At 43.3% G+C, this 27,118-nt stretch overlaps 1 protein-coding gene across 3 annotated transcripts in view; it reads left to right on the top strand.

Annotated features, from left to right (window-relative positions):
- The window catches only part of LOC122536361 (transcription factor SOX-5), a 166,596-nt gene that overhangs the window by 86,649 nt on the left and 52,829 nt on the right, over nucleotides 1-27,118 (top strand). For all 3 annotated transcript variants that reach the window (XM_043668675.1, XM_043668676.1, XM_043668674.1), the window contains exons 2-3: nucleotides 19,854-20,591; nucleotides 26,821-27,040. In XM_043668675.1, the coding sequence (XP_043524610.1) occupies nucleotides 19,854-20,591; nucleotides 26,821-27,040 (958 nt within the window). The remainder of the gene's footprint in view (nucleotides 1-19,853; nucleotides 20,592-26,820; nucleotides 27,041-27,118) is intronic.

Below are 27,118 nucleotides of genomic sequence, written 5' to 3' on the forward strand. Positions count from 1 at the left end.
AAAAAGCCGCGTTCACCGCGTTTTCAAGTAGCGCGCACGCACGTGGCCCCGTTTGATCCGCGACGAATTCTCGTGTTCTCTGGTGCGCGTGTACGAGTGCTGCGACGCAGCCGAAAACGCCCAGCCGAATAGGCGGAGGCCGCGCGCGGTACGTAGAACACTAACGCGTTCCAGATGCTGCCCGCTTTGTTCCCATCGATCCTCCCCGCCTGCCTCAATGCCGAAAATCCTCTCCCTCTGGCCCTCTGGTCCATTGAATCATCCAACCGCGTCCTCCTCCTCCTTCTTCTTCTTCTTCTTCTTCTTCGTTCGCCGGCATGTGCACTCGTTTCACAACATTAAGTATTTCCGTTCGATTGTTTTTGTATATTTATCCATGCGAGGCATGCGCGTGGTTCTCGCCTCTCGCGCTTTGTTTGGTTACCCGTGCCCAATTCTTCTGGAAACGTGCGTGCGTGCGTGCGTGCGTGCGTGCGTGCGTTCGTTTGTGCTCTGCGTTTCCGTGAACGGGCAAAAGTCGTGAAAGCGCGCGCGCGCGCGCGCAATGCCAGGCTAGCGCAGCGCGGACGACGATGGTTGACGATGATCGTTCCGAGCGTGCGAAGCAGGACGAAGCGGAGGACCAGGCGAAGATCCGAGCAACTTGACACTGAACACATGGCTCCACTCTTCTCGAGCCCGCACTCGACCAGAAGACCCTCCGATCTCTACTCTTGCCCCTCTTTCGCCCTTTGCGTTTGCCGCCGCAGCCGTTTTCCTTCACTTTTGTTCCAACTTGGTCCATCAGCTACGATATCCTAATCTCCAATCATCTTTTGTTCCGCCGCGATTTTTTCTTTTTCTTTTTGTATGTCGTCGAGATATCGCGTGCGGAAGAGAGCTCGTGTCGACGATTTTAACAGTTCCAGTGCCACGCAGCGCGATCGCGCTGTTTCTGTTTTTGTCAATTTACAATGCGCTTGGTTTTGTTCATAGCGGGTTCATGTCGAAGCTTTCTTCTTTCGATTATTTACTTTTCAATTGAATCTAAATCACATGAACCGAAATCACTTAACCTAAACCTACTTGAAACTAAACCAAACCTAACCTAAACTGCATAAATAGATAGTTTTTGCTTCATCTATTTTTTTTTTTATTTATAGAGTTAAATTTAAATCACACGAACCTGGCCCAAATTTGAGAACTGCACAAGTGAATAGTTTTTATAATACTTTATCTACCTTTGTTTACGGAATTAAATCTAAATCACACGAACCGAAATCTAACCTAAATTTGAAAACTGCATTAATGGATTGTTTTTATAATACTTTATCCGTCTTATCTTTTGTTTACAGAATTAAATCTAAATCACACGAACCGAAACCTAGTCTAGAGTTAACTTGAATCTAAAAATAGCATAAATAGGCAGTTTTTATTTTATTATAGTTTTAGATATTTATTTACAGATATTTCTAATAACGCAATTTCATGCAATTTTGTACTTTTCGAGCTGAACAGATTCCAATAGATTCTAAATCGTAGAGAAATCACGGACGAGAATAATTATTAACCGTAACTTTTTGTACATGTTGCAGATATTTCTAATAACGCAGTTTCATGCAATTTTGTACTTTTCGAGCTGAACAGATTCCAATAGATTCCAAATCGTAGAGAAATCACGGACGAGAATAATTATTAACCGTAACTTTTTGTACATGTTGCAGTTTTGTACATGTTGCAATATTCTTCAGTTGCTTCTGAATATGTATATAAATGTACATCTATCACGCCTGTCCAGTAGTTGTGAGTATTGTATTACCATTCGTTTCAACACAAAAACTACCAACGACTGGGAGCATAAAGTTTCCATCAGAGGCATTAAAGTAAAAAGAGAAAAAAGAGGAAAGTAGAAAAACTTTGTAACACAGTGCATACACCTTGCAACACAATACTTTTTACACAGTTGATCATTTAAACCTTCAAATGGATTGTTCTGCGTCTATCTAAAATTGGTCATTTTGACCATTTTTGTGGTAATTCTAATGTTAATGACATACAACGTAAAGATTTTTGTGAATATTCATCAACGTGTTCCGATCATTTCCAACAGCGTTTGCGCGAAAATTTCCGTTTGGACTGTCACTTGCAATCGAAACGATGAAGACACAGAAAGAAATTTTAACGAAGAAGAAGATAAATTTTAACGAAATTTTACCTCGGTGTCACCTCGCGCGAGATCGAGAGATTCGAGCAGACAAACCGATACTCTATCCGTTGCGATTATCGAGTCAGATCTTTGCCATTAATTACGTTTTTTTTTTCTACTTTGTCGACAGCTTGGAAATTGTATCACCGATGCCGATTCGTTTTTCATTGTGTCATATCTACTTAGCTGGATAGATTATCTTCCTTCACGCCTGAACGATCCGCTGCTAAACGGAGTAAGAAACAGTAGCTACTTGGTCGAACGAAATTGTTTTCGAACGCCTACGTGCTACAACCTAATAAACGCAACATGCGCGTGGGCAGACGTGGCACAAATTTAATCCATTTTTCATTGTGCAAGTCGCAAATTCACAGCCCGCTTTATGATTAAAATTGAATCAAAGTTCTCTAACGTCTGGCACCAGAGACGTCGGCAAACAAATCTCGGGGACAAAGAAATATGTATGTTAGTCGTTGGTCGTCGCACAGCGAAACGGTCAGGGAAAAAAAAAACTCCTCTGACAAAACAACGAAAAAACGGTTGTAACATTAACCGTGTGTCGTAAAAAGCGTCTATGTCTATTTACGAGTAATCGATGCGCAAATTTTCCATAACGTTGCGACTTATCACAAGTGACTTATCACCAGGAGGACCATGCCAGTTTCTAACGTATCGCGAGAGCGAAATACGCTTCCTGCGTATTCGGAGGACACGTTCGCCGGTTTCGTCGGGACAGGGATCGCTGAACTCGCTTTCGCAACGTTTACCGAGCCGGAAACGCGACGATCGCGATCCTCCGTCCGCTTCTTCGACACCAGAGGTCGAGTCACTTGTGACGTCTGGCTATTCATACTATTGATTATCTGTTATCGGCTGATCGTCGAATCTTTTTTTCTCTCGAACGCACGATGCGAACGATGCGGGATGCTGCCTTGACGTACGAGCCGATCTCGAAATACACAGGCGTCTAGAAGAGTCGTCGATGTCCGATTTTTACGTTGAACAAACGTTTGTTGATACATCAGCAAGCGTACATTAATATTCGTACTTTAATACGAATTCTTCTAGCTCCGACCAAAATAGTTATGAAATATCTAAACCGAAATGCAAATGAGAATTACCGCGCAAAGTTGATGAAACCAAATGTTTAGGCATAGAAAAGGTATAAAAGTTCTGTAAAAGACAAACCAAATTGCAATGAATTAAGAAACGAATGTATCAAGTAATAAATTAATGTATCGTTGTTCGGCACTATAAGGATTAAATATTAAAACTGTTATAATTTTGTAGAAAGAAATCTTACGGTACTAAACGTGGACTGATCTTAAAGTTTGTAGTTCTTTTCACTTGCACGAAAATTCATCGTTCATTTTATTCCAAGATATTAGCAGGCGGCTAATTGGCAAGGACACTTTTCTTCTCAAAAATGTTGTAAATTGTTGCATGTAAAAATACAATATGGAAAACTTTTTTTTCATGACTGAATCTACAATGGATTTGAAAACAGAAGGAAACCTTGTAAATTGTGTAATTTTTCTTCGTCATTTTACCGAAGTTTATAATTTATTAAACATTTTCGTTGTTATTTATATTTGTTTCCATTTGACATTGAAAGTTGAATGAATTGGCGGCAGAGGATCGCGGCAGTAAATTTCCAAAGATTGTGAAGGGGAGGTTTCAGTCTTCAAATCCATTGTAGATCACAGTCAGTCGTGAGGAAGAGTTTGTCAATGTTTTTAGACACTGTGACAATTTTCGAGAAGAAAAGTGTCTTCACTTTGCCATCTGTAGCATCTTGCAATTAGAATGAAACGAACACGATGCAGTTTGAAATCAGTGGCTGTCAAACTTTGAAACAAACCGAAGTCTATCATCGTACGAAAATTATTACAGTTTCAATGCTGATATCTCGTGGTCGAATGTCAATGTAGAAACGAATACACCGATCTGTACAAACAGTCGTGACCTGTTCATAATTCGCGAAAATACTCGCGACAAAATGAGCGAAGTCTCGGCAAAAGCAAATATCTCGAATTACAAATCGATCACAGCGACTTTGTAACAATTTGCATTTCAATAATAATTCAGAACCGCCGTGAGAGAGAGAGAGAGAGAGAGAGAGAGAGAGAGAGAGAGAGAGGGGTGAAACACGGTTCGACGAAATCGTCGAGACCCGGAGCATCGATCACCAAATCAACGTTTGAAACTCCCTCGGGTCCAGAAAATCGAGTTAACAGTGACGATCGACGGTGACGCGCAGCGCGATTTCTTCAATTAATAATCTCGCGTTGGTGGATCGATCAGAAGGAGGGGGGGGGGAGGGGGGGGGCGCCATCGCGTTGCTTCCAGCATCAAAGGCAAAACAAACAAAATCGAATCGAATGCGAATCGAGTCGTACATGTATCGGTTTACGAATTACATGCATACGTGTTTTCGCGAAATCGCGCGATTTCGATGCACACGATTTCTCGCAACGATCGACGAGCGTCCTTTAGTTTCCCTATCGAACGTCGTGAAAAATCGGTTTTACCTAATGGCAACCGCACACGCTGCACCGAGGCGCCGCTCTTTCTTCTGTTCCCCCACTTTTTTTCGTTCTTTCGATTTTCCTTTAATTGGCGGATCTCTTTCGGTCACATCATTGTCCACGTTCCCTCGATTTCGATTGAGAGATCGAGTCATTGGCGTTTCGATTGTCCGAGAAACAATCGAAGACCTTACAACTCGTTACGTTTTTTAGTTGCAAGTGTTAATATATAACAAGTGTTAATATATACTAGTATACTATATACTATTAATATATAATTCGTAGTATAATATACTAGTATTTTATATACTATTAATATATAATTCGTAATATAATATACTAGTATACTATTAATATATAACTCGTAGTATAATATACTAGTACTATACTATATCATATAATATACTATATATTATACTAGTAATATAGTATACTATACTATATATTATACTAGTAATATAGTATACTATACTATATATTACTAGTATATTACTAGTATATTAATATAGTAATATAGTAATATACTATAGTATAATATACCATAATATATACTATAATATATACTCCACTATAAACTAATACTGTACTATGCTATAATAGTATATACTATAATAATATATACTATACTATACTATAATATACTAGTATATTACTATACTATAATATACTAGTGTAATATACTATACTATAATATACTAGTGTAATATACTATACTATATAATATACTATATAATTTACTCTAAATAATAATATACTATATATTCTAATAATATAACATAATATACTCTAAATAATAATATATACTATATATATATATACTATATACTCTAATAATATAATATAATATACTATATGCTATATAATATAGTACAGGTAAACTAATATATAAAGTTACTATATAATAAAGTAATAGTAAAGTGTATGTATAGTGTAAAAGGATATTCTACATCTACGTCACATAATACGATATAAAAATATTCCACATCACACGGTATGATATAAAAAGATATTCCATGTCGTTTGATGTTGGTTTAATTCGAATCGAATAACAAACGAGCAAGTTTATTACATTTTATTATATTTCGAAGCCGCGTTTAGTACTGTTTGGTCAGTAGCGATCTGCTGATCCAGATTTGCCTCCATTTTGCATAAGGCAGGAAAAAAGCAAAGTGTCGTGACATAGTGCTGTGTTAACCATTTGATAAACAGTCTTTCTATAAGGCTCTGAAATGTGCATTGACTGAAGGTGAAGATATTTCCACATAGATAATGATGAGCAGACTCGAGAATATCGACGTCTGCAAAAAGTGCGAACGTTCATTTCTATGTAAATGTACGTGAACGTAAATATGTTTCCATATTTAATCGAGCGATGATAAACTGACAGACTGCGTTCTTTATTGTTAGAAAAGAAGGAGGTTTTTATATTCTACGTTTCTATGAGTCTGACACAGTTCGCGATTTTTAGACAGTCGTCTAAAATTAAAAATTAAAACTCGTCACGTGAAAATACATATCTTTCAGTTATTGTTCCCTTTTTTGATACTAGGTCAATGCAACAATTTTTTCTGATTTCTATTCAATGTCAAGTAGAAATAGAATTGCGTTGCTTCGAGGTCTTTCGTTTCTTTCGAATTACCATAAATTCTTGAAAATTGGAAACTAAAACTCGTCACGTGAAAATACATAATACCTTTCAGTCGTTGTTCTGTTTTGAAATCTGTTACGTTCGGCCAACGCCGATATATAGACTTTTCTAATTTATTCAAAGTTGATAGAAATGGAGCTGCATTTTTTTTGTCGAGGTCCTCAGTTTCTCTCGTCTTGAAAGAAACTTCTCTTCGTTGGGAAAGGAGTTTCAAAAAAATTGCTGAAACGACAGTTCCAATAGTTCGTTTATGAACGAAAGTCACGAGCATTCTTAAAATATTCCTCTCTCAACCGAGAGTATTTGTTTCTTTCGGTATGCGTGATCTCGCGCTAGATTTCGGACTTTCGGCAGAATGTTGAAATCAGGTAAAAGCAATATATCATGCAGACGTTTATATAGGCCAGAACGTTCTTACGACCTAGGCTAGTGAGGATGCGTGAACGCGTGCGCGTGTGATCTAACGCGTGTAATCGTATAAATTCACGATCGACCGACGCGTTCGAGGATCTGAATCGAGTTCACTGAAATTGGAGTGTATCGTATGAAAAAAATTCCTTTCAATCGGCGCTGCCAATCGTCGATTCTTCATTCCCATCGATTCCCATTTTGTCCATTTATCATTGGCGAAATATAGAAATCTACCATAGAAATCGTCGTTATCTAACATAGAAATCAAACAATTATTAATCCTAAATTGTAAATTACCATAAAAAAAAAAAACAACGTTACAATCGTATCAAACTTTGGTTAAGGAGAGTTCACTGAGGTTGGAGTGTATGTAAAAAATTTCTTTCAATTGGTGTTTTCAATCATCAATCTCGTTCCCATCGGTTTCCATTTTATCTATTTATCGTTGTAGAGATCAAACAATTGTTAACCCCTCGACAAACTTTTTTTGCATCATCTATGCAATTTATTTACGAGACATCACTTCAAATAAAATGACGTAGAAATAATGATTAAAAATAATCGTTCGAACTTAACACGAAATTTCGCTGATCGTATCATTCTAACATATGTCGTTTAAATTTAAAGCAATCATCAACGTGCATTGGGGGTTTGTTAGAACAAGTATAATATAGTTAATGACACACGAATGATACATCGATCTTTGTATTATTCACCCATTTTTTTTTCGACTTTCGTAAGAAGCAATAAGATATCTAGTTTATGTAAATTATTGAATGTCAATTAATATATTTAGGACTGTCTTTTGAAATTCTTTTGTTCTTACATTGTTACTATAGCTTTCACTGTAGGCGTCTGTTCAGATATTATGCTATTGTACATGGCATCGTACAACACGAAATGTATACGTTCATTATTATAGTTATTAACAAATTATAAAAAGAGAAAGTCAGAGCTATTAGCTAATAATAAATTCAAGTCAGGAGGTAAAGGATTAATTCTGAATTGTAAACTGCCGTAAAGAAAACAACGTTACAACCGTACCAAATTCTGGTTTGGAAAGGAAAGTTTACTGAAGTATTGTAAGCAAAAAATTTCTCACAATTGGAACTTTCGATCGATTCCCATTTTGCCTATTTATCATTGTACATAGAAGTCAGAAACAATTGCTAATCCTAAATTGTAAATTACCATTAAACAGGAACAATGTTGCCATCGTTCCAAATTTTGGTTACGGAGTGTTAACAATTATCTCATTGTCAGTTATATAACACTACTAGGAACTAAACCTCGTCCTGCGTGTTTCGTACACGTGCACGCTCCTAAACACACACAGAGCCAAGCGTTGCCTATTACAATAACAAAAGTCTGGTTCGTTGATCAGCGTAACGAGGTAGGCAGGCCGGCCTAACCGCGAATATCGAGAAGCAACGGCACAAAAGACGCGGCATGCGTCCAAAGAGCCGCGACAATAATAGTTGCCGCGTCCGAAACGTCCAGAGGAATACATCAGCCGCCTCGGCTACGATCGGCTAAACAAAGAACCTCGTCTAATCCATCAAGAACCTCGTCTCCGGCAGCCGACGATTTTTTCAAAATCAACCGAATTAGATCCCTTCTCTCCAAAGAAAAATTCCGGATCACGCGACGAAACAAAGAAGGGTGGAGAGCGAAAGGGTGGAGAAGACCCTCTGAAAAGTGGAAAAAGGTGGACGTAGGTATATATCTGATAAGATATTCTCAGGCAGAAGAAGCAAGAGTCGCTGTTACAGAAAGTACGGGTGGAGGTTGTACTGGAGCAACATTCCGTGAATGTGGTTGTTCGTGTCGCTTCTGTTCGCGTCTCTCGCGGTGAAAACTGTCGTGGAGTGGAGAAAGCTCGGGGACAGCTTCACGAGGTTGGCTGGTCTGGTCTGGCTAGCCTCTCTGCGACGCGGTGATAGCGCCCGCGACGACGTGCCTGACGACGACGCTCGTTCGCGACACGACGCTCCGGCGTCGGTGTGCGTGGCTTGGCGGGTGTGGTCCGCGCCCGCTCATACATAAACAAGAGATCGGTCGACGCCGGCTTCAAAAGAAGAGACTCCTAGCTGGGACTCCATTATGTAGAGCATATCCCACGGCGGTCCTATAAAGAATACTAACGATAGCGGGCTTTCTCCGCCAGCTTGCCAAGGTTTTCCCACTCCCGCCCTCCCCCGTGAGAGGTTCCTTCGATTTTCCACGAACCAGAGCCTGAGAACCACTGAACTTCTCGTTGGAAAAGATTACCCTTTCGCTTGTTTGCGAAAACGTGGCTCTTTGTGGCTCGCCGTTTTCTCCCAGTGTACATATACGTACGTACGTACGTACACCTGTGTGCAGTTTCAGCCGTTTGACTGAGTTGATTGGGAGGAGCGATCGAGGGGAGAATTAATCGACTCTCTCGAGGAACGGAAGTGGTCACACGTGGTCGAGGGAAACCGGGTCATCACTCCGAGCTTTCGGCACTGGAATTACACACTTCGTACATTCGTTCCCCTCGTCGCGTCGAAATTATTACCGCGAACGGTTCGGAGAACCATTGAATGAAAGAACGAACGACCGAATGGAATTCAGATCCGATTGAACGAACTTGGCTACCGATACAGCCGTTGTCTCAGCTTCTCCACCGAACGACCGAAGGTACATATCTCCATTCGTTCTTTCAACGAGGCACGTGTAAACGTTGATTCAAACGATTCGTGCCTCGACATCGTATTATTTCCTCTGGCTCTTCGTCTCTCTTCGCCCCGGTGTGAAGAATTTCCCGTCGTCGGAGAAAGAAGCGAGAGAAGTAATAATTGAGATAACGAGAACAGTGAAAGTAAATTAATGATCTCTTATCGCGTATTGTACGCGCGCCGCGTACGGAAGGGCCTTGGGCCTCGACACCCGACGAAATTAGTCAATAGCTTCGCATACCTTCGCGTTCCTCCGCGAATGTGTCGCGTAATCAGCGTTTGCTTGACTTAATTATAAAGCACTCGGCGGCGCACCCGTCCGCGTTCCATCGTTCCATGGGACGATAATGAATTTCAATCTCGCTCCCATTCTCGCGAAATTAGTTTTTCTCGCGCCGATCGAATGATCCTGCGTTCACGCGTATTCCCTTTGTCATCTCTACGAGTTCTCTGTTCTTCCCCTTCCCCTCCCCTCTTTATCAGTTAATCCAGATTTATACATCTTCTTGTCAAGTTTAAGCCCTCGACGAACTTTTTCTCGTATCATCTACCAGCAATTTATTTACGAGGCGTCATCATTCGTACATAATTATTCAAATTGTATTTAACACAAAATTTTAATTATTCTATATTCGTTTACGTGCATTGCCGGTTTGCTATAATTACACAAGAATTAATGTCACGTAGTTTCAATCTGTGGAAAGATAATATTGTCCACCATTTTTTAAACTTTCGTAAGAAGCAGTAAAAAGTCTAAAGGGTCATGTGAATTATTCCGAATTGTGTGAATTCGTTAAGCGTCAAGGCTCAGGACTGTTTTCATCTGAAATTCTTTTGTTCTTCTTACGTCGTTATTGTAGTTTCCTCTATAGGCCTGTTCAGATATTATACTATTATACTATTGCTTCGTACAAATGTATACGTTCGTTATAATTATCAACAAGTAATGTCGTTTTTTTCAAGTTTAATAGATATTGCCATCTAGTGACAATAATTTAAATTGATATAACATAACCTACATTCTAATTAAATATATTGACATTTAGTGTGTCGTTTTGTAACATAACCTATGTTCTAGTGAAATGTAATGACATTTAGCATGCCTTATTATAATCTAGTGAAAATAATTTAATTTCATACAACGTAACCTACATTCTAGTACAATATATTGACATTTAGTGTGTCTTATTACAACATAACCTATATTCTAATTAAATATATCGACATTTAGTGTCTTATTACAACATGACCTATATTCTAGTTAAATATATCGACATTTAATATGTCTTATTATAACACAACCTAGTGACAAATTTAATTTGTTATAATATAACCTATATTCTAGTTACATATATCGAGTTAAATTTAGTTAAATTTTGAAAAAATTTGAATTGGTATCTAAAAGACAAGCGTTCTCGGTGTTCTCGTTGAAAATTTTCACAACAAATATAAATATATTTTCTCTAATCAACGTGTCGTTTCGTTATAAAAGTTGTCTCTATATATATAAGTTACATTGAACCGAGAGAAAAGAATATATGCAAGAATAAATTTTTGTCGGCCCCAACGAGGCCCAGAAGATTTAAAATTGCTCGGACACCCATGATATATAATGCAAAGTATCGATCGCGAGTTGGCGCTTTGTATTTCTCCTCAATTGCTCCGTTTCCTCCGAAGCAGCTTCGAGGAAACGTCCGTTCCCCGAAGGGTCCACTATTCGAGTAAAACGTCACCGGCCGCTCGTCCCTTATTAGACGAGCGTGTCCCCGAGGACGTCTCGTGTGCATCGCGAGGGAACGAAGGCCGGAGGAACGAACGTCGGTGACGGAAGTCGACGTCGAGTCACACAGCTCGAATCTTTCTTCTCTTTCTGCTCTCTCCTCCTCCTCACCGCCCCTCCTCCTTTGCTCTAGAACAGAATATCGCCACCCCTGCGCGGGCTACTTGAGCCCGAACAGATGCTGCATCCCCAAAAAACCACGCTCCCATTGTGCCACTAATAGAAAGTCAAGCGTCGGCTTACGGCTCTGGCTGGCGTCACAACGCCAACGTGTTCGTTTCGAGAAAATTTTCCACCCGCCGGTAAACGCACGCAGGTTAAACCCTTTTTTTTTTTTTTTTTTTTTAATTGGCGAAGTGGCGCAGGCTCGACTGGCCTGGTTCGCCTCGTGGCCACGAGGAAACGTCACGTGGATCACCGTGCGATCGTGAAACGCGGTTTATCCGCATGTCGTCGAACCGCGTTTGTTTCCGGCTCACGATTTCTGTTCTCATCATGCGAGAGAATGACGCAGCGTCCTCGTGGAAAATTTGGCGGAACGCTTCCCCTTCGCGCTGTTATTGGTTTCTTTCGACAATGTCAAGTTTAACTGTAGTGAACTTTGATTGGTGTCTGGTGATGTTTGAAGTCTACCAAGTGTTATCGTGATATTGAGGATAATCAACGTTGGATGATCAACGCGTCAGAGAAATTTGGTGAGAAGCTTGCTCTTCGAATGTCGAAAATTTGAATCTTTTCGCGCGAGTGTTTCAGAAGTTCACGGATGTACGATTGAATTCTCAGGTCGAAACGAGTTTGACTTGTCGATCGAGCCAACTTTATTAATTACGGTCTTCGAAGTAAGACGCCTCCTCGCTCGAGTTTACGCGGCTTTGAGAGCGGCTTCGCTTTCCGCTTGTGGACGACTTGGAAAGCTCTCGCTCGAGGAAAGTAGCCTTTCGGAAAATCGTCGAAACACCCCTGGAATTGAAACCGCACCCGGGGGGGGGGGAGAGTCGATATATTAACGAGACTATCGATAAAATCTCCGTGGAAAATCTATAAACCCAAACTTTGCCCGTATCTCTTCCAAATTAATTCCTGTACCCTGTATGTCCGATGCGGCTGAAAGTTTTTCAATTAGAATTCCAGCAACCGACCGATGATTCTGCCTTCTGCTTCGATGTCATACCCGAAATTGAAAAGTTAATTTTACCCGTCGCGATAGAAGTACAACTGAATAATGTATCATCGAATCGGGAATTTTAAAATTTATAACATCCAACGCGGCCAGCTCCAATCGAACTAATGGGCCGCCGCGTGTCATGATTCGCGAATAACCGCGACCCTGGAAAAAAAAAAAAAAAGAAAAAGACAGATCTCGCCGTTTCGTCGGTCGATTTTTTGAAAAGTGTAGAAACTACAATGCACGGATCACGAGGGAAGCGATAACAATCACGTGTCGTCGCGTTCGCAGCGCGCGAGATAATTGAAAACAGAGGCTCTCTCTCTCTCTCTCTCTCTCTCTCTCTCTCTCTCATTATTTTGATGATTTTCATCTGGAGTTCCGCGTTTCTCGTTTCTCGTTTCGTCTCCACCCGATACGGGAAGCGAGTGATAGTGAACGCGACGTAAAGATGCAGTTGCACAGTTTTAAGGCCACAGCCATAATAATCGGGGTACCGGCGACGATGATTTATCTATGTAATAAATGTAACTCGGGATGTTCGACCTTTCCAGATAAGTCCGCGCGAGCGGCATTGTGTTCTCGGCTGCGTACGCGTCGAGAACGTACGATAATTGCGTACGTCGAGAAACGCCTCCTCTCTTGTTCGTTCACTACTCTGAAACCGAGATCTAGAAACCGAGATTTCGTAATGACTCGTTTACGATAGTCGTAATAACGCCGATTAATACCGCGAACTCGCGATCGAGCTCGCGTTTCCCAATCATTATTCCTCCGATACAATGGTGGAGTCTGCGATTCTTTTCTAATTAATTGCTTCACTTCCTTCTTTTTCTTCTTCTTCTTCTTCTTCTTCTTCGTCTATTTTTTTATAATCTTTTATTGAGAAACTAGACCGGTTACCGATCGTTACTCGTGTCTCGTCGATGACGGAATCGTTGTGTCGCAGAATCGAGAGATTCCAGCTGCGAGGGAGGGAAGCCCTTGGTTTTTCCGCGTGGAGGAAAAAAGAGCGGCGTAAAAAATTGTGTAATTGCTCATTTCAGCAAGTTAATGAATCGGTATCTGAATGAATGGAGGTTGCATGGCAGCGAGTGGGAGAGAGAATGAACGACAAATAGAAGAGAGTGAGAGAGGCTATCTATATTTGTGTACGTGTGTGTGTGTGCGTGTGTGTGTGTGTGTGAGAGAGAGAGAGAGGACACTTGTCGAGCAGAAAAGAGAGAGATTCGCTGATTTATCTCGCGTTCGAAACGGATGAGCCCATGGTTTATCGATGTCGGACCCGTTATCAAACTCCTCGCTTTATGGAGGAGCAGTGTTTCAAAGCGCGAACTCTGAGCTTCGAATTGTGCTTCATTAATATCCTCGTATCGATCGAACTTCGGATGTCGCCTGACGCTCGCCCCGGTAGCTGACAGACTCTCTCTCGTATGGTGAAACCGAAGAAGAGTCGAAGGAAGGATGAATTACTCAGTAGCTGGGCCAATTTCATAAATTGAACGCGACTGTTCGAGGAAACTCGCGCCATCGACGTCTGGCTCTCACTTTCCGCCGTTTACGTATCGATGCCTTGTCGAACGTTAAAAATATTTCTTTTCTTCCCCGTTTCTCCATATTGTTTTTCGTTTCCCCGTGGCTTCTAGACAGCCGAGAGGCTAGAGGATCTACGCGTGTATTCGCGAAGTAATTACGCGGCGCGCGAGTCCTCCTCCTCTTCCTCCGCTCCTCACTCTGTCCCACGCGACAGAAATACACACACTTCTCTTCTATAAGGACGCTGGCCGAGCCTGCGAGAGCGAACGAGCACGACGAAAACTAGCGCCGCGAGAAATCTAGCATCCGTTCGCAATCAGCGTCGCGTTTCAGACAATAGAAACGCAGAAACGAGGCTCGGCAGCCATCGATTCGGCGTGAAACGTGCTCGGCGTTGTCGGGATTTCACGCGCCACCGATTTCGCCACGCTAATGTCTCAGTTATTGCAGATCTACGAACGTGTAACGATAATCGGAAATATTCTCACTTACGTTGTTAATAAATTGCTGAATTTTCGAAGACGTGAGAATATTCGAAAATCGGAGAGACGAATGTTCGATGACAATGCCCTTGAAAACAGTTTTTCTATCATCTGCCAGCAATTTATTTACGAAAGAGCGAAGTGTCACATCAAATAAAATGGCGTAGTATTGGAAATAATCATCCTGTTTGAATGATTAAATTTAGCATTGTATTTCTCAAATATGTGACTTCGTTCGAAGCAATCACCAAGTACAGTATGATTATAGAAGTTAATGATACATAATTTCGATCTCTTGAAAAATTTTCCTTTTATAAACTTTTTCGTAAGGAGCAGTAACAATTATATCCCGAATTATTCGAATAATAATTCGACGATTGTATTTGGTGACAATTGGTGTCAATTGACTCACGACTGCCTCTATCTTCGAGAATTTTTTCCTTTGAAATTTCATTATTCCTCTTACGTGCAACCTACGTTCGTTATAATTATCAGCAATTATAAAAAATTTTATAACTTTATCAAGGCGATTTTTAACAGACTGTGTTCAAAGTCTATTTTCTTGAAAATTAAGCTTTGCAGATGTAGAAAACTTTTATTCTATACATTTTTGACCTACTTTTGCACGTAGAACAACTGTCTTTTCTGATACGCCTGGAATTAACCAAATTCAAGTGTACTTGATAAATTTTCGAACGAATTTTTTTCGAAAACGGTGCCTCGAGTAAAAAAATTTTGTTCTACATTTTATTAAAGGTACCCAAAGATGTCGTTTTCTTCAAGTTTATCAAACATTGCCATTTAGTGACAATAATTTAACTTATTATAACATAACCTATATTTTAATATATTATAAATATGTCGACATTTAATGTGCTTATTGTTAAATTACATTAACTCTTAAAAAAAAATAAAATTTTGCACAGTATTGAAAAAACGACATAAGTATGGGTACGCCCCAATATTTCCTTTTATTCTACATTCTTTCTGTATTCTATTTATTTTTTCAACGAAATATACTTAGAAATACAAAATACACTTTGATTCTACTTTCGAACGATACAACGTGTATAAAATGTAACGTGTAACGTAATTAAAAGAAAATGTTTCGTTGGAAGATGAACAACAGCGTTGAACAACCCGAACGCGACGAGATCGTGTTATTTTTTTCCAAAAATATAGGCAAGCGAACGATTGGAGATATTCCTCTTATCCAAACAGCTGTTTCACGTTGATTGGAATAATAGAAATTCCAGCGTGTTAAACATTTCGTGGCCATCTCTTCCCTTTAAAAACTTTAATTTTCCGCTCGCAACGTGGTAAACCGATAAATCAAACTGTTCACCGTTTCAGTCAAAGTATTCCCCGCTAATGAGTTCATTGCAGCCTTCCGCGAATTCGTAATAGATTTCTTGTCTATCCGCTTTTAGAAAATTAGTCAAACAGTTAATGAAAGTGATAATCTGTCGGCGATAAGATCCGCCTTCCGGTTGAAAGAACTTTGAGTGCAAAGACAACCACGGCGAAGAGAGAGAGAGAGAGAGAGAGAGAGAGAGAGACTCGATATAAATAGAAGCATTGATTTTGCTGTACATATTTTCTGCCTTCTGCGCGCCGCGTCCTATTTAAAACCATCGAACAGCCCCTACTTGCACCTTTTTCAATGCAACTGACATTTTTGCTTTTTTTTTCCTTTTTTTTTTTCTTCTTTCGAGGCGACGCCGCGGCCGGACTTTGAGCGCGTTTCACGGGCTAAAGAGTTTAGCTTTATACGAGCCTGTTCAAATTACTCGGTTTCTTCCTTTTTAATTAAAAGACTAAAACTTGGTTAACTCCTTTAGCCAAGGGAGAGAGCCAAGTTTCCGTGTCAAAAATCTCTGCGCTTCTCTATTCCTCCTTCAGCTTCATTTTCGTCCAGAGAAGCGGATCCCATTCTCCAGAAGTTTTCATTCCGAGAGATAACGGTGCAACAAGGTTTTGCGCGCAAGCTGCTGAATAGTGGCTCGTCGCCTATAAACTTTCGTCCGCCATTGGTTGTATATATTTTATTCGAGAACGAAACCGAGTGAATTTCAAAGCTTTCACCTCGATACCAATAATCGGTTTGTTTCCTCGATAAACGACGTGTGATCGTGTGCCTTGCCTCGTCGAAATTAGACGCAGCAACGTCCCTAAATTTCGTTCGACGCTTCTGACGTCGCAGTACAACGCATCGTGCAACCTTTCGCTTCGTATCTTATCTGAAGAGGCAAAGGCTAAGACGAAGGACATTCCAAAGCGACGAAAATGTGGCCGGCTTGCGCAATCGAGTCTCTCTCTACGCTTTGAAAAAGAATCTGGCTGCCGGCAGTAGACACGGTTGACGAATGAGAATCCAACCAAGTACGGGGATATTTAGACGTTGCGTGCTAAAAACAGCTAATCGGCCGTAAAAATAGCCTTGTGTCGAACGTGCGTGTCGGTGTTCGTGCACACGAACGGAGAAGAAATTCGGACATTGATTATCTCGCGTCCGGGATCAACGAGGACACGCTATGGACTTTCGACCACGATCTGCTCATGATGCTTCGATCGGACCTGTTCAAACTTCATATTTCACAGCACGAGCAATTTTGTCCCTGGTTTCTGTGTACATTATCCTGCCCACGAATATTGACAACGTCGATTAACATATTGCTGAAACGCACGACTAGAATTCTTTTCGACGGTTCCATCAGCTTCAGCCACAATTCTTTCAAGCGTTTCTTTCGATTCTCGCCGGTGAAAAGCTTTATCGACGCACTGATTTTTTTTTCTTTCTTTCGTCACGAACGATCGCCAGATGCTCGCGAGGAAACGCTTGTTCGCTTTTCGTATCGTTTCCCTCAGCCACGCGTGGAAGAAAGCTACGAAAGTTCATCGAAACTGTCGATCGATGCCGAACAATTTCTCGGGAAAATTGAAAATGAAGAACGAGGGGAACTTGTCTCACTTTTCTCAAAAAGTTTTGCATCGATGATCGTTATCGTCCTCGATAATTGTGAAGAGAATCGTTAGCGTTTGTCCCGTTGTTCGTTTCAGTGAAATCAGACGGTTACGTTCGCGCTTTGCAAGGCAGGGAAGCTATTCTATTTCCCTCGTGTACGAAACAACGCTAATCGCGTCGAATTATCTATAATTCGTATTTTTTAAATTCGAGAATAGCCGATCCGACCTGATCCGTGGAATCATCTCGTTTCCGGATTTTTAAACCGTGACCGCTTCGCGGCATCAGATAATTGTACGTTACTTCCCCAGAGACGAAAGATGGAAACAACAGCGTGAGATTCGCGATCACGATCGGTATATCGTTTCGTTTGTTTCGTACGTGAAACCAAATGGTAATAATCCAACTCCCCAGAAACTATTCCACTTGTTAATTACTTCAGAACCAAAGCGATACCAAGTGAGAAGATGATCACGATACCAGTAACGTTGCGTCACGAACATTGTACTTCTGTGTGGATCTTCGCTCTTCGTTCGTCTTGCTCGGATGAAATTAATTTGCGCTCCGATATATTTCTATAAATAAACACTACGAAACACACTACTTCTGGAACGTATGTATACACGTGCGTGCATTGTTACCACGTATTGCGAAACATTAACAATAACGTAATTGATTGCTACTTTGGGAGAACAATGAAAATCATTCCCGTGAATAATGCCCCACTTTAATTCTCTGTGGGGTTTGTTCCCTCCCGAGTCGTCACTTTGTTTCACTTTTGTTGTGGGAAAGCTTGATTACCACACAATTACAATGTATTTATACGTTGTTGATTGCACGATTGTCCGATCGAGTTCGACAGTACTCGTATTACGCTACGCTGACTGCGAGCGAACGTCGTCGAAAAATGGATATCGACCGACTGGGCACAGGTGAATGTTGGAAAGAATTTTGATCAATTCGAGATCCCATCGAATTTCGAGACAGTTCGAGACAAACGGTCAGATTCCTATGAAAGACACGACCTCGGGAATATCGGCTGATCTGGTGATTTTGGAGCTGACCTCGCAACCTCGTCTTTACCAGAACTCGAAGATAATCGTGCCGAGCAGTCGCCCCCCGGTCGCCCTCCGCCTAGCTGGCGCGTCGATTGACGAACAGAGACCGTGCGTTACAACACGCGCGCACAACAATAATTCACGCTCGATTATTGCGACTTATGTTCGATTACGTAATTCGACCGCACCGAGTGGCACCGACTCGCCTCCCCCCTCGGCGGGAGGGGACCGTCCCCGTCGAGAAATTTAGATTTAGATTCGGTAATTTGGAGACGGAAATTGGTGGACCAGCCCGGGCTAGCCCGTTGCTAAATTAGCGACAGATAGAGTTTAGACGACGAATAGGTGCAAGGAGGCGATCTCGAGATTCTCCGGTCGCCTGCCCTGCAGTCTGGTCTGTCTTTGAATTGAGTTTAGGGGATGGGTCGAAGGTAGATTGGTAATAGGGACCGTTATGGAGGTTTGCTGTAATTGTTTTTTGGAACGACGCCTGTACTTCTCGATACAAAAGTGTACTCGATACGTGTACGTATGTATTACACGTAGAGTATGGTGTGTAACGTAATTTTGTTTCATGGTCGTTGCTCTTTGAATGAAGATGGCGAGTAAGGCGTGACACAAATTAGATACACAGATACAGTTGTCAAGTGTCTGTTGTTCGTGCGTTCCTTTTTTCTTTCTGAATTCGGTTCAGGGAGAATGAGAGTTCGGAGCCAATTTGTTTGCCTGCCGCTGGGCCTTGACAAGGAGGTACAAAGACGAAGATCAAAGTTGACTCTGTAACTTAGCCGCGCGTTATTCTTCCCTCCCGCCACCGTTGAATCGTATGGACAGAGAGAGAATAGCTTGGCGATCGGCATAGTAGCACTAACCGTGACACGTGCGTTGTGTGTACTAGATTCACGAGTACACACACACACACACACACACACACACACACACACACACACACACACACACACACACACACACACACACACACACACACATATATATACATATACATACATTCAACGACGGCAGAGATAATTCCGCGACCATTGCGCGATACGGTTGCAACTTTGTAGTCGTTGCGTAACACTCCATGCGACACGCTAGAAAACAAAGTATCTGGCGCGTATCGCGCGAAGAACAGAGAGAGGCAAAAAATTAAGTTATCTGCACCTTGCTACCGTGACCACGTGACACAGCCTGTGCGACACAACACTCCGCGAGATACATGAGCTTGCTCTCGCAAGAGCAAGAAGCGAGCAAAGATCCTTCGCGTGTCTTAATTTCCCCCCACACCTTCCCTGCCGCAGGGACGGTGATAAACCGACGGTACGCGACGTGACGCCGCTCGCGATAGCCGTGAAAGAGCTAACCGTTTCGGTTTTCGTTTGTCTCGTTGCAGATTGAGGATGTCCTCAAAGAGGAAGTCACCACCAACGAAGCTATCGGAGGGCGGGGGCGGCACGGGTACAGTGGCAGGCGCCAACGAGGAGGAGGAGGACACGACCTCGTCGGTGACCGGTGGTCCCGGTGGCGAGATAGCCGTCGGTGAAGAGGGTCGCGCCACCCCCGTCGACATCGAGGAGTGTTACCCTCACCAGAGGGGAGGTGACTGCGAGTCGTCCGGCTGTTCGTCGCCGGCGACCACCAGCGAGCCGGATCTTCGTGACTCGCCATCGCCGTCCTCCAATTCCCTGCAAAGCAAGCGACAAAGGATCGTCTTGTCCAGCCAGGAGGCACTCGCCTCCTACCACTACCCCCATCACCACCACCACCACCATCATCATCACCACCATCACCACACCAACACATCGTCGTCGTCGGGTGGTGTCGTGGAACCGGCCAGCTCCTCGGAGTGCGGCTCGCCGCCAACACCCCTAACCGTCGACCCCTACTACCCCAGTCATCCTCATCACAACAACAACAACAACACCGTCACGCAAAACAACAACAACAACAACAACAACAACAACGGCAGCAACGCAACAACCGTCACGAGCAAGAGATCGATGGACGACGTGCTGAAGAGGTTAACCTGCAAGATGAACAGCGAATCGCTGTCGCTGCAGGACGATACCACCAACAACAGACGGAACAGCCCGCCACCTTCCTCCACGCCGACCGGACACAACGCCCACTGGTTAGTCAGTTAGCCTTTATTTCACACAGCTTCGCAAAAACTACCACTACCAGCTCCGATTTCTGTCGTCAGTCTTTCGTAAAAATGAGAAAAGAAATCGATCGAGCCGAGGTATTCTCGAGTAACGTTAGCAAACCGTCGAGCAGCGAGAGCAGCACCAGCTGTATCGGCTATTTACGGTTTTCCTTTCTCCGTTTCTGTCGCGATAGCGGGCGAGCATTAATTAAACGGCGCCAGGAAGTGGCCGGTCAGCCCCGGGGTGGGGGGGGAATGAGGCCGGCTCCATTGGCGAGCGTTCCTTCCTGTTTCACCGGATTCACCAGCTCCGCGGTGCTCTGCCGCCGTCACGTAGATACTCTCGCGTATTACGCAACCTGTATCTCCTTTTAATTAGCGGAGATTGTCTCGGTTCTATCTGTCGCTCGTGGCACCATTCGACGCGCTCGTCACGAATGTCGCAATCGCCGCGTCTTTAATCCGCCGTTGTACTCTGAATCTTCGATTTGCGTTTGAGGCGCTTATATAGAAATAGAATTTCCCCTAAATGCCCAATGCATCTAACGGTACTTGTCCATTTGAGAGTAAAACTGCCGCGAAGTTGCTGCTCTCGAGAGTATTTCTCGCAAATGGATGCTGCTTCTGAGAGTTACTGTCCGCGAGCTCTCAACTGTTTGAGAGAGAAAAATGGAGAGTAACTGTCGCGAGAAACTCTCAAATGGAGAGAAGAGTACCTGAGCTGTAGGGAATGTTATCAACTCTGAAATTCGAGGAACTGATATTTTCGCGCTCAACAGGTCGGACAGCGGCGCGAGTACGTTCGTTCTGTCCTGTTTCGTTCGTCAAGCGTCGGCCGCTTAAATTCGGCCACGCGAGTGGGCCACAAAAGCGTCCATTGTTCGATGGAACGGGCGAGAGATCCACAGATTCCAGTCGTAAACCGACTCTTCGTTACCGAACCAAGGGGGGAGATCCGTCCGTGAAATACAAAGAGACGCGAGCGTAAAGGAAGTCGCCGGAAGACCGGGAGGGAGGGCCGAGGGCAAAAAAACAAGGGGTCCACAGAGAAAGAGAGCCTGAAAATATCCGACTTGCCTCGACTCGGGCGACAAAGAAACGTATCCGAGGAGTGGACGATAAGAAATCGAGAGACGAGTCGACTCGAGTCAGTCTGCGCCCCGTCTCCAATTAAAAACGTCCAGAACACCACGTGTCACACGTGTCGAAGAATTGAAAAGTATTTGCTCCGTTTATATTATTATTATCGTCGATCGATCGGTCTGATTCGCGCAATTACGCAACAGAAATTACCATCGAAACACAAGTGGGGCAATATTCTCGCGCGTGACGAATTTCTTTTTTTTTTTTTTTCTTTCTTCGTGCGTTTATGTCGTCTATGTCGTCGTACAGAGTGAAAGTAAGGCCTCTAGTCCGCGGATAAAAATTGCGCAACACTGACGGGACATTAAAAATCGCGAATTCCACTTTGTTGGAAAACGAGTTGCGGAATAAGCTTGCGAAAAAAAAAAAAGGAGAAAAAGTGGTTCTAGTGGTTGTAGCACGCGTTGCCTTCGAGATTTGGTAGAAAATTTCGTCCAGCCTCGACCGTTGTAGAGTCCAATTTTGAAAATTGGAATTTTTATCAGAATATTAGAATGTCGGGGTATTGTACTAATATACGTGTGTACGTATGTACGTTCGCATCGTTTGTGAAAAGAGGCCGGTCGGTAAGGCAGAGAAAAAAAGTTCAGCGAAACGAGGGAAATTTATCGCGGGTAACACGAAGAGATAGACACGCGCGTGTAAGTTATCGCGGAGCGCGGTTAGTCTATATTAAAAGTCGATATCGACCGGTCACGTAATAATAATTGCTGCATGTAATCATGCCCGTGAATGAATTGATTCTTTGTATCGGCGCGGCGGCCACGCCGGAGCTTTTTCCGTCCTCGCTGAACATCCTTCGCACAATGTACAACGTCGACGATACAGAGTATGAAGATCACCCGCACGTGGCTAATTATGGATCGCCATCCGTCTCGATCGATGACTGGTCGGATCATCTCGGCTGCGAACTCCTTTCGTACAGGCTGACGAGAAACCTCTGTTAATTTACTAAACGTGCATACGTGTATTCGATTTGATTATCGTCCGCGATTGTCTTTGTCAAACGTGTATCTTTTCGTTAGAAAAGTTATGCTTGTTAAATAACGTTGGGATTTTGTCCATTTCTTTGTTCGTAACTGGCACCGGCAATCTGATTGCGGACCATAACGAGTGACCAAAATATACCCGTGTACAATAATTCGTCGCTCTCTTTTCGAACTCGTCGGTACTCGATATCACTGGATAGAAATTATTGAGAAGTAACAAATTTATTATCCGTCTTGCCTGTTCTGTTTTACTCAAAGCTGAGAGAATATTACAATTTTTGGAGAAAAAATTCTCGACGTGCGCGGCGAGCGGTTCGAAATCGTAAAGTAATTAAAAATACTATAACTACGATACACTACTCGACTTTCGTTGCAATTTTCATTTCCCGAATTAAAACGAGAATAAAACTCATGACTCGACGGGTGGTGCCGCGTGTGATTCCATCCACGTGCATCATCGATCCGACGATGACGATTTCGACGATCGAGAAAAAAGAAGAAAAAGATCCACTCGATGATTGAAACGATGACTGTCACTCACGCGCGGACCGTGTCTTCCCCGACTGGCAACATCGTGAGTTCGTTGGAAAAGCGAGCGGAAACGTGGCAGAATGCGATCCACCTCGAGGTGTAACCATTGAAAGCGGACCGGTGAACTTGGCAAGCGCGTACGAGGAGCGTTGTCGTGCCAATCCGCTGCCCACACGCCGCGTGCGCCGGCACCACGGCCAAAATTCTTCCAAAATTCAGCCAACTGTGTACGACAGCTCGCACTTACGTGACGTTCACCCGCTTTTTTGGAGCGCGTTCAATTCTGGACGCGACCGCGGATGGGGGACGCTTGTTTCAACGACAGATCGCGAACACGAGCAAATTGCACCTATCCTAGATCAATCGATAAAGATCTTTACGGCCACCTTGTAAATTTGCCCGCGTTACGCCAACTCGTCGTCGTCGTTGTCGTTTGTCCATCGGTTTCTCTCGTTCTCGCGAACTCTACGTGGTTTCGGCCACGATTTATCTATTTATTGAGATTGATGAGAATCAAATCGTCTAATTGTGTAACAATTATATTGGAAATTTCCCTCACACCGACGATTCGATATAAATTTCCGTTCGGTTAAGGGATCGTGGCGGTTTTGTAAGAGAGTCACGGAGTACCGACAATGTTCGTTTGTTCGACGACAAGAGCGTTGCTATTTTGTAATCATTCTCTGCATAGATACTCGGCGATGGGCTTTCAAACTAAATCGGACAACACCGGCATTATTCGCTGGCCTCAGCTGCCCGCGTACCGCGAATCGTTAAAACCGTGGAAAGAAACGGATACTGGGCCGATGTAAGGCAGTAAGGCTGGCCTTACAATTTAAACTTTTCTCAATCGTTTCGATATCGAGGCTCGGTGATAATAAAGAGAAAGAGGTGGGCTTCCACGAACGCGAAGACGCACGCGAGGCTCGGAACTCGGAGTTAAAGAGGCTCGAGAGAGATTGAAAAAACCAAACGCATTTACCCGCGTCGAAATCGTGTGGCGCGCGAGCGTGACAAAAATCCGTCATTATTATTACGCGCTCCACTTTTGATACGAGTATCATCTGGCTTGCCAACTTCCACCATGCGCGTTACGCGTGCGCGTGAGCGTTTCGGTGATATATACTCGGTCGGGTACACTAGCCGCAGATAAAAGTATCATCAATTTCATAATGAACGTATGTTCAGTCGCCCGAAAGTTGCGTTTACGCGCGATAAAACGCACGACTGACGCAGAAACAGAAAGACCAAAGGGCAGGGGGGAGAAGAGAATACAACCGGAGGAACTGGTCGTTGCTCGCGCGAGATTCAAACCGATCGAAGGCGAAGGACAGTGTTTCGAGGATTGGCTTCTTATCGGTTTCGGCAGGTGACCTTATTTTTAACCGCGCGCCCGCCGAAAATAACGGCACGTCGCGAAATTGGCGACAAAGGAAGCAACGCGAGTGACACGCGTCTATTCTTGGCCAGCCGGAAAGTCTAAGAAGTCCTACGAAGTCGACGCAGCTCTCCTCGCCAATAGGGTTGCAGGAAGGGGATGATAATAGCGACAGAATGAACCTTTTGTTGCCTGATACCACCGAGGTATCAACAGGCGCGAATAGAGTCTTACAGCCGCCCACCATGGGAAGAAGAGAGCGTTATTATCGGGAGAGGAAGCAAGCGTGAAAGAAAGTCACGCACGGTATGGATCTTTCGCGCGAGAATAACGGACGTACGTACACACGCTTCTTCTTCTTTGTTTCCTCGATAGGTAACGGGGTTTCGTTCGACGCGCGATTTTCTCTTGTCAATGAGCCGCCAGGATCACTGAAAAGCTGAAGGGTCATTTCAAAAAGTCATAAGTTCATTTTCAATCTTTTTTATTTTCTTTTTTTTTTTTTTTGTAGGTTGTTGCACGTAACACTGAACAGAATTAATTATATTTCAAAATAACAAAACACGAGTTTGCAAAAGGGTTTGAAAAAGTCAACTTGCTCATTTTCAGTCTTTTTTATTTTCCTTTTTTTTTTGTTTTTGTAGGTTATCGCACATAATACTGAACAGAATTAATTATATTTCAAAATAACAAAACACGAATTTGCAAAAGGGTTTGAAAAAGTCAACTTGCTCATTTTCAATCTTTTTTATTTTCTTTTTTTTTTTTGTAGGTTATCGCACATAATACTGAACAGAATTAATTATATTTCAAAATAACAAAACACGAGTTTGCGAAAGAGTTTAAAAAAGTCACAACTTGCTCATTTTCAATCTTTTTTATTTCCTTTTACCGTAGGTTATCGCACATAATACTGAAGAAAATCCATTAATATTTTCGAATAAAAAAAACACGAGTTTGTAAAAGTTATTTTCGTTTTGTATCATTTGGTCTTTTAGTGGCCACTACTGTTCCATACTCCAATTTTTACAACCGCTGAAAAGAAAAAAAAAAGAAAAAAGTGAATATCTTGCGCGGTACACAATAGAAGACGGTATTCACGACGGAATAAAAATAAAAAAGAAAATGAGTCGGGAAAGAAATGGAATCTTTATCGATGTCTACTCTCCCCTCTGGTCGCTTTTCGTCAGCGTCTGACGAGCAAATCACGGACACGAAACGGTCTTGGATTTAAAAAAAAAGGAAAACTTTAAAATTCGTGCGTCCCTTTAACCGTTGACCCCGTAAGAAACGCCATACGGTTTCGGGGGAGGCGCGAGCCGTATATATTGCCCCAGATTCCGGAAGGCGCGGCTCTTTCAATCCTTGTCCTTATCCTCCCGGCCGGCGCGATGTCCTTCACGATTCTCGTGTGTGCTCGCTTCTCGGGCGCAGAGCCCGTCGGGGCAGCCTCCGCTCCGGCGCACAATGCGTCCGTATCACTTATTCGTGGTCCATTTTCCTCGGTATAAAAGGAGAGAGGAACGAGAGAGCTCCGGGCGTAGACCACGAGGGCACTTTAGGGGGAAGAAACCGCGTTGGAACGGGTGAATGGGGGGAGAAAGGTGCGCGCGCGAGAGAGAGAGAGAGAGAGAGAGAGAGAGAGAGAGAGCGAGAGCGAAACGAACTGGTTACCGGTGGTCGGTCTAAAGGCCGAGCGAAGGAGAGAGAAGGAGAGAAGGTTGGCAGTTGGAGGGAGGGAAGGAGGGAAGGAGGGAAGGAGGGAAGGAAGGAAGGAAGGAAGGAAGGAAGGAAGGAGCGAGAGCACCCCATCACCGGGGCAAACACTCGGGCTACCGTGATTGCGCGGCCGCGACCCTATCTATTATTCACCTGGCTCCCGGCCCTATGCACGCCAACCACTATCCCATTCCAGAAGCCCGGCACAGCCACTGGAAACTCTTGCTCGCACGCGAATAGCCTCGTACGTGGCCGATCTACCTACCACTACTGTTTTCTACTGTAGGTTTCCTCTCCTCTCTTTCTACGCATCTCTCTTTGTCTCTCTCGCCTCCAACCAGAGAGCGAGACCTCTCTCTCTCTCCTCTCCCTCTCGCGTGTACGTGCATACGTATACGCACACGCACGTAGGTGAAGCGTAATTGACCGTGGTCTGATGGTGTACTGGTTGCAGCGGAGGCATCGCCAGCGTGGCGAACAGCGTGCCACCCTCGCCGCCGGCCTCTGGCAGGATGCAGAACGCGGAAGGCCAGGTACAGCAGGACGGCGCGTCCGCGTTGCACAGGGTCCTCTGCGCGGAAACGTTCGCGGAGAAGGAGCGCAGGCTCTCCGAGATGATCCTGCAACTGCAGCTGCTCAGGGAACAATTGCTGCAACAGCAAGATCAGTCGAAGGTAAGACGCTTTTCCTCTTGTTTTTTCACTCGGTTCTTTTTTTTTTTTTTTTTTTTTTTTTTTTTTTTTTTTGGGGGG

This window comes from Frieseomelitta varia, unplaced genomic scaffold (assembly GCF_011392965.1).
Source record: "Frieseomelitta varia isolate USP_RPSP 00005682 unplaced genomic scaffold, Fvar_1.2 scaffold_823, whole genome shotgun sequence".
Taxonomy (NCBI): Eukaryota; Metazoa; Arthropoda; class Insecta; order Hymenoptera; family Apidae; genus Frieseomelitta; species Frieseomelitta varia.